The following is an 8,690-nucleotide window of genomic DNA, read 5'->3' as shown; positions in this document are numbered from 1 at the left end:
GTGTACCGTTGAAAGAAGTAGCGACTGTTCACCTGGCAGGTGAGCACGAGCGAAGGCTATTTCATAGCTTTTAGAGGCAGAAAGCTCCACATTAGAAAGAATATAATTTCAGTAATAACACAAATCAATCACAACGCTTTTACGAGGGTTCTATTGCTGAGCTGCTACTGGGATGCGGGGTACGTGAATCGGCGGTTTTCGCCAGAATTTTGTACAAAAATGCAGAAAAATGACATATTTTGTCGGATGATTACAAAACACGTCAAACTCTGGTTTTAATTTCCCCCCCATTGGAATGAATACAATTAGGAATGGTCAACTTGAAACTCTTTCAAAGTGATAAACGCGTAGTAAAATGCCCTACAGACATTACTTTATGACAACAAACCTTACTGAATTCTACTGACTTTCAGCGGCCAAATAAAAACTCAAGTTAATAACATTTTTGCATTAAAATGTCCTACTATATAGTGTTGGGATTGACTTATACGAGGGCTCCGTGGTAAACGTGAGATAGCAGCGAAGACATGAAATGTAAAAAAAACCCCCCCAAAAAACAGGAATAAATGTGAAATGTTCTTCTGTGCTTTGCTAGAAGTGGAATGTACCATGGCACTGAAGTACACAACCCAAAAACCAGTGAAGTTGGCACGTTGTGTAAATCGCAAATAAAAACAGAATACAATGATTTGCAAATCCTTTTCAACTTATGTTCAATTGAATAGACTGCAAAGACAAGATACATAACATTCAAATTGGAAAACTTTGGTATTTTTTGCAAATATTAGCTAATTTGGAATTTGATGCCTGCAACATGTTTCAAAAAAGCTGGCACAAGTGGCAAAAAAGAGTGAGAAAGTTGAAGAATGCTCATCAAACACTTATTTGGAACATCCCACAGGTGAACAGGCTAATTGGGAACAGGTGGGTGCCATGATTGGGTATAAAAGCAGCTTCCATGAAATGCTCAGTCAAGGATGGGGGCGAGGGTCACCACTTTGTGAACAAATGCGTGAGCAAATTGTTTAAGAACAACATTTCTCAACCAGCTATTGCAAGGAATTTAGGGATGTCACTATCGACAGTCCATAATATCATCAAAAGGTTCAGCGAAGCTGGAGAAATCACTGCACGTAAGCGACAAGGCCGAAAACCAACATTGAATGCCCGTGACCTTGGATCCCTCAGGCGGTGCTGCATCAAAAAGTGACATCAGTGTGTAAAGGATATCACCACATGGGCTCAGGAAGACTTCAGAAAACCACTGTCAGTAACTACAGTTGGTGTTTACATCTGTAAGTGCAAGTTAAAACTCTACTATGCAAAGCCAAGGCCATTTATCAACAACACCCAAAAACGCCGCCGACTTCGCTGGGCCCAAGCTTATCTAAGATGGACTGATGCAAAGTGGAAAAGCGTAATGTGGTCTGACGAGTCCACATTTCAAAATGTTTTTGGAAACTGTGGACGTTGTGTCCTCCGGACCAAAGAGGAAAAGAACCATCCGGACTGTTGTAGGCGCAAAGTTGAAAAGCCAGCATCTGTGATGGTATGGGTGTGTATTAGTGCCCAAAGCATGGGTAACTTACACATATGTGGAGGCACCATTAATGCTGAAAGGTACATACAGGTTTTGGGGCAACATATGTTGCCATCCAAGCAAGGTCTTTTTCATGGACGCCCCTGCTTATTTCAGCAAGACAATGCCAGGCCACATTCTGCACGTGTTACAACAGTGTGGCTTCGTAGTAAAATACTAGACTGGCCTGCCTGTAGTCCAGACCTGTCTCCCATTGAAAATGTGTGGCGCATTATGAAGCCTAAAATACCACAACGAAGACCCCGGACTGTTGAACAACTTAAGCTGTACATCAAGCAAGAATGGGAAAGAATTCCACCTGAAAAGCTTAAGAAATTGGTCTCCTCAGTTCAGTGTTGTTAAAAGGAAAAGCCATGTAACAGTGGTAAAAATGCCCCTGTGCTAACTTTTTTGCAATGTGTTGGTGCCGTTAAATTCTAAGTTAATGATTTGCAAAAAAAAAAAAATACTTTCTCAGTTTGAACATGAAATATCTTGTCTTTGCAGTCTATTCAATTGAATATAAGTTGAAAAGGATTTGCAAATCATTGTATTCTGTTTTTATTTAAGCATTACACAACGTGCCAACTTCACTGGTTTTGGGTTTCGTATAAAGGGAGACAGACTCTTGTGCTCTTAGTGGTTTTCCACAAGCGCCAGCACACGGCTTGAAAATACAAATATAGCCATATTCATTCACATCAGCCTGTACATGATGTCCTCACGTGAGGACACTTTGGTCTACTGGACCTCACGCCTGACTTCACACACACACACACACACACACACACACACACACACACACACACACACACACACACACACACACACACACACACACACACACACACACACACGACATCGAATAAAAACACTATTCGAACCACGAGGCCATCCATTTAAAAACATCTTTTTTGTGTTTCCTTATAAAGCTTTCTGCATAAAGACAATTCAAAAAAATATATCATACAATTCTCAAAAGCTCTTCTACACAGGAAAAGAAACAGAACATCTGATTATCTCCTGCGCCAGTGCGTCACACAGGGGCTTACTTCGGACTTGAGTCTTTCTTTTTTTGTTTTAAGGTTTGGCAAGTGAGCTTTAAGGCGTACCTTTGCGTTGCGCGACACGTCATCAGCTCTCCGTTTGCATCTCAGCGATACGCCGCACAAGAAAATATTGTCGGAATGTTGTCTGTGTTGCAGAAGCGACCACAGCCCGTCTTTCCCGTGTTTTCTCCCCCGCCCTCGAGCAATTACCCCACCCGGCCCATCTCCACATTAGAGATCCGTCACTTTGTTTTCCAGGGCGGCTGCGATCTGCTGCAGCCGCAGGGTCAGCTGCTTGCTCTGCGCTGCCGGGTCCTCCTCCAGCGAGGAGATGATCTGGAAGGGAACACGTGGGGAGGAAAAGGTTAAAAGACTGCAGAGCGGTGAAGGGAAGCAGTGAGGGCTGTCATGGCACGCCGGGAAGAAGCGTACACCGTGAAGTCGCCCTTTCAGGGCCCTTTCAAAGGTTTATTTCACTAAAATACCACATTAATTTTATGGTTGTCTACTTCAGGGTACATCTGCATCCTTCTCCCCTTGGCCAGAACAATCACTCAAGCTGTAGTGTTTACACAAAAGCTAAACTCGATATGTTTTTCCTCGTTTTTGGACGTAGAAATGTTGTTCCCAGATTCTTTCCTGTGCTGAGGTGACTAGAACCAAAGTTTACCAAGTTCTTCTAACAAACAGGAGGAAGTATGTTTGAAGCGAGCTATCTAAAGGTCAAAGCAGTCTTTAAAATGTTTTTGTCCACCCATTGCTTGGATTTACATGACGTCACTCGTTGAATACACGCGGTCTTCAAGCTAGCTCTGTTCTCAATGGTTTCAATCATAAGATTTGTGCATTTGGGCGCAAGCTTGCACGCGGTTTTGGACGCCTTTGCCCACTAAGTTTGGGGGTATTTTCTAGAGATGTTCGATAATGGCTTTTGTGCCGATATCCGATATTGTCCAACTCTTAATTACCGATTCCGATATCAACCGATACCGATATATACAGTCGTGGAATTAACACGTTATTATGCCTAATTTTGTTGTGACGCCCCGCTGGATGCATTAAACAATGTAAAAAGGTTTTCCAAAATAAATCAACTCAAGTTATGGAAAAAAGTGCCAACATGGCACTGCCATATTTATTATTGAAGTCACAAAGTGCAACATTTTTTTTAACATGCCTCAAAACAGCAGCTGGGAATTTGGGACATGCTCTCCCTGAGAGAGCATGAGGAGGTTGAGGTGGGCGGGGTTGGGGGAGGTAGCGGGGGGTGTATATTGTAGCGTCCCGGAAGAGTTAGTGCTGCAAGGGGTTCTGGGTATTTGTCCTGTTGTGTTTATGTTGTGTTACGGTGCGAATGTTCTCCCGAAATGTGTTTGTCATTCTTGTTTGGTGTGGGTTCACAGTGTGGCGCATATTTGTAACAGTGTTAAAGTTGTTTATACGGCCACTCTCAGTGTGACCTGTATGGCTGTTGACCAATTATGCATAGCATTCAGTTGTGTGTGTGAAAAGCCGTAGATATTATGTGATTGGGCTGGCACGTAAAGGCAGTGCCTTCAAGGTTTATTGGCACTCTGTACTTCTCCCTACGTCCGTGTACCACTCCGTACAGCGGCGTTTTAAAAAGTCATAAATTTTACTTTTTGAAACCGATACCGATAATTTCCGATATTATATTTTAAAGCATTTATCGGCTGATAATATCGGCAGTCTGATATTATCGGACATCTCTAGTATTTTCTTTGTTTGTGTTCAATTTCAGTAAGTTTAACATTTCCTGACACTTCATTTTACACACTAAGGCATTTTTACCAAACCTTTATTTTTTGACAATACCACAAAAATATTGTGCAGTCGTCTTAAAGGGGAATTGCACTTATTTTTATTTTTTTTATAATTTTGCCTATCATTCACAATCATTATGAAAGACATGACGCCGGACAGATTATTTTTTTAATGCATTCTAAATATTTAATAAAAGTAAATAAAATGGGAAGTCATCCATTCCGCCCATAAAATCCGATAAATAACCATTCATAAATAGTCCATTTACATCTCATGACTTAAATATTAACCAAGTATTAGTGATATTGTTATTTCAAGCGCTAACGCAGACTATTTATAGCGACAAAGTAATCACTTCCTGTGTGTCTATGATTACATCGTCGAATGGTCTGTTGCTTCCTCGCTTCCTGTAAGTTTATTGTAGTTCATAAATCATGCCTTTCACCTGGACAGAAGAAGTCTGAGTAGGTATTCCAACAAGTTGGTACACTTTGACAGCCATTTAGGACCCGGAAATGGCGAGAACGACACGAAAAGACACTTTTCACCCCACCCCCCCCACACACACAATCTCCAGTTTCTTCACGAGGATTCATTCTTTATCTAAATGAGAATACATGAACATCCTAGCAGTCGGCATCCTAATGACAGTAAACATTAGAGATATCCGATAATGGCTTTTTTGCTGATATCCGATATTCCGATATTGTCCAACTCTTAATTACCGATTCCAATATCAACCGATACCGATATATACAGTCGTGGAATTAACACATTATTATGCCTAATTTTGTTGTGACGCCCCGCTGGATGCATTAAACAATGTAACAAGGTTTTCCAAAATAAATCAACTCAAGTTATAGAAAAAAATGCCAACATGGCACTGCCATGTTTATTATTGAAGTCACAAAGTGCAACATTTTTTTTAACATGCAGCTTGGGATTTGGGACATGCTCTCCCTGAGAGAGCATGAGGAGGTTGAGGTGGGCGGGGTTGAGGTGGGGTTGGGGGGTGTATATTGTAGCGTCCCGGAAGAGTTAGTGCTGCAAGGGGTTCTGGGTATTTGTTCTGTTGTGTTTATGTTGTGTTACGGTGCGGATGTTCTCCCGAAATGTGTTTAAAGTAAAGTTAAAGTACCAATGATTGTCACACATACACACAGGTGTGGTGAAATTTGTCCTCTGCATTTGACCCATCTCCTTGTTCACCCCCTGGGAGGTGAGGGGAGCAGTGGGCAGCAGCGGTGCCGCGCCCGGGAATCATTTTTGGTGATTTAACCCGCAATTCCAACCCTTGATGCTGAGTGCCAAGCAGGGAGGTAATGGGTCCCATTTTTATAGTCTTTGGTATGACTCGGGGTTTGAACTCACAACCTACCGATCTCAGGGCGGACACTCTAACCACTAAGCCACTGAGTAGGTTTGTCATTCTTGTTTGGTGTGGGTTCACAGTGTGGCGTATATTTGTAACAGTGTTAAAGTTGTTTATACGGCCACCCTCAGTGTGACCTGTATGGCTGTTGACCAAGTATGCCTTGCATTCGCTTGTGTGTGTGAAAAGCGTAGATATTATGTGATTGGGCCGGCACGCAAAGACAGTGCCTTTAAGGTTAATTGGCGCTCTGTACTTCTCCCTGCGTCCGCGTTTTGAAATGTCATAAATTTTACTTTATAAATCCGATACCGATAACTTTGAAACTGATACCGATAATTTCCGATATTACATTTTAAGGCATTTATCGGACGATAATATCGGCAGTCCGATATTTTCGGACATCTCTAGTAAACATTGTACAGTGTGTGATGTTTTATTATGTTTGTTGGCGCTCATAAAGTCTGCAATGAGTAATAATCAGCGATGAAGGGAAAAAAAACAAACGTTGTGATGCCTTTTTGAAATTAATGCACCACATATTCTTAAAATGATCAAAATACGTAAATATTAAATATTACTAAATGACATATATACTTACATCATGTATATAAAACCCTAATGGAGGTGTTTCGATTTTTTAGGGGCTTTATAGATGGAATTGCGCGGCTAGAATATGCTCCATTGTACGCAGACTTTTGATCGCATTTATTTAATATCACAGGCAAAATCCCCCAAAAAGTGCAATTCCCCGTAAATACAGTGACGATATGATTTTGATATCATTACATCCCGGCTATAAAATGATTATTATTTTGTGCATGACATTTGGTCCACTGCGAAATTGGATTAGCCGCAGAACTGGAACGAGAAAAAGGCGGCGACTTTGCAACATTACGACTTGGTTTGAAGAAACTTCAAGGTAAGGCTCATTTTCATCTAATCTTTGCAGGCGCATGATAACACTGAGGTGCGACATGCAGTGACATAAATGCTGCTTAAGCACCTTTTTTTTAATGCAGAGTCTAAATCAAAAGGGGGTGTGCAGGTGTAGCTATAATAAAATGTGACTGTGGAGCAAAATTTACACCAAAGCATATCCAATAAATAATTACCTAGACCACAAAGAAATGTTTTCAATATAGATTAGGATCATTATAGGTCCCCTTCAGGTTTTATATTTTGTTCCGAAACCCATTCCCTTCATTGGCTTTTGTTGGTTACCACTTTTTTGTGACCCAAAGTGGCAATGGACACATGAAAAAAAAAAAAAAAATCCCAAGAGTAATTTTCCAATTCACATCCCAGAGAAATGATTCCAATTAAAAATGCATGCAATCACTCCTCAAGCTTATCAAGCAAGAGGACAGAAAAAAGTGATGGAAGGCAATAACAGAGCGGGTTAGTGGTGCGTTCACTGGAATCGAGCGCCTTCGGGAACTCTTACCCCGTCGTAGTACTTGCTGGCGTACCGATACAGCTGATGAAGAGCCACTTGAGTGTTCAGCTTGTCTGTGTGAGCCTGAAAAGCAGAAAAAAATCATTAAAAAGCTGAAGGGTGATGAAGTGTTACTGGTAACTGAAATATCTCTCTGTCATTTAAAAAGGCAAATATGTCCCAAAAAAAATCTAAACATGCACACAAAAAAAACTAGGAAAGACTTAAATATTACGGTAGATTGAAAAAAAAAGCTGTGGTCAACAAAGACAAATTTGATGCGATTCAGTGGTTATTGATTAAGGACTTCAAAACATAGCTATTACTTTTCTTGGCCCAAATCGGTTCCAAAATATTGTTGTTTACAAGAAATTCAGAGGCAGACTCTCGGGAAGGTAAAAGCACTGACATGGTGCTGAAACATCTTAGCACTTAAAGCAACCATAAAAGGATGGAAAAAGTCCAGCGTGACCTTAAATGTCCGACTTGCAGAGGATTGACCGAGAGAGCTGACCTTGTTTTTAGACACCGGCACGTCTTTCACCGCTAAGAATAAGCAGCGTGGGGGCTGCGGGGGATGGGTCTTACCCGTGACACCTCTGCCAGATGAGTGTTCATGTCTTGGTCACTGATGGGGACCATCTGTCTGATGCCCTCGTAGTAACTGACACACACACACACAAACACACACATACACACACACACACACAGACGCACACACATGCGCACACACACGACCACGCAATTTAGAGGCGTCTCCTGACAATAACAACAACAACAACAACATCTGTGACGGTGAAAACTGCTTACTCGTCCACCATCTTCTTGTAGGTGGAGATCTCCTTTGCATAGAGAAGTTTGTTACTTGGGGAGTCCTGCAGACAAAACAATTTAAGGACATAATTAAAATGGTGGCACTTTGACAAAAGGACAGTTTTATCTTCTTTGCACATTAGCTGATTATTTGGAGTACTTTGACTTATTTGTATCATGCAAGATGGTGGTTATCATTAATAACTATGTGACATGTCCAGCACTGAGCAGGAGCCATCATCATACCGAGCACAGAGATGTGCTTCAGCAGGGTTTAAAAATAGGGTTCAAAATGCCATGGTTTTTGAAAACTTTATTGTACAGGGTAGATGCTCCCTCAAAACATTAGTTGTCCCTCACCAGATCACCCTTTGACATTTGGGGCTTGACTCCAGTGCAGATGTTTATATTCTACGTGTTTTTTGCCTAGTAAAACTATCAATACTACAGTAGCATTTCCCGTTAGAAGAGACCATGGTCCTTTTTTCTACCATTCTATATTGCACTGAACAGGTGTACAGTCAAGGTGACTATTACATGTCTACAGAGCTCTAATGATGGTAAAAAAAAAACAATTTGGAAGGCTCTAGATCAAGGGTCGACAACCCAAAATGTTCAAAGAGCCATATTGGAACAAAAATACAAAAAACATAT

At 41.2% G+C, this 8,690-nt stretch overlaps 1 protein-coding gene across 6 annotated transcripts in view; it reads right to left on the bottom strand.

Moving 5' to 3' along the window:
- Positions 1–2,463: 2,463 nt before the first annotated feature.
- plxnb2b (plexin b2b) overlaps positions 2,464–8,690 on the bottom strand; it is a 523,354-nt gene continuing 517,127 nt past the window's right edge. For all 6 annotated transcript variants that reach the window (XM_061969610.2, XM_061969615.2, XM_061969611.2 and 3 more), the window contains 4 exons: positions 8,034–8,098; positions 7,812–7,887; positions 7,233–7,307; positions 2,464–2,964 (listed from right to left, as the gene is read on the bottom strand). In XM_061969610.2, coding sequence (XP_061825594.1) covers positions 2,860–2,964; positions 7,233–7,307; positions 7,812–7,887; positions 8,034–8,098 — 321 coding nt within the window. In that variant the 3' untranslated portion in view covers positions 2,464–2,859. The remainder of the gene's footprint in view (positions 2,965–7,232; positions 7,308–7,811; positions 7,888–8,033; positions 8,099–8,690) is intronic.

The sequence above is a fragment of the Nerophis lumbriciformis genome, linkage group LG10 (genome assembly GCF_033978685.3).
Source record: "Nerophis lumbriciformis linkage group LG10, RoL_Nlum_v2.1, whole genome shotgun sequence".
Taxonomy (NCBI): Eukaryota; Metazoa; Chordata; class Actinopteri; order Syngnathiformes; family Syngnathidae; genus Nerophis; species Nerophis lumbriciformis.
The sequence above is the reverse complement of the archived record's forward strand: the minus strand, read 5'-3'. Positions and strand labels throughout refer to the sequence as shown.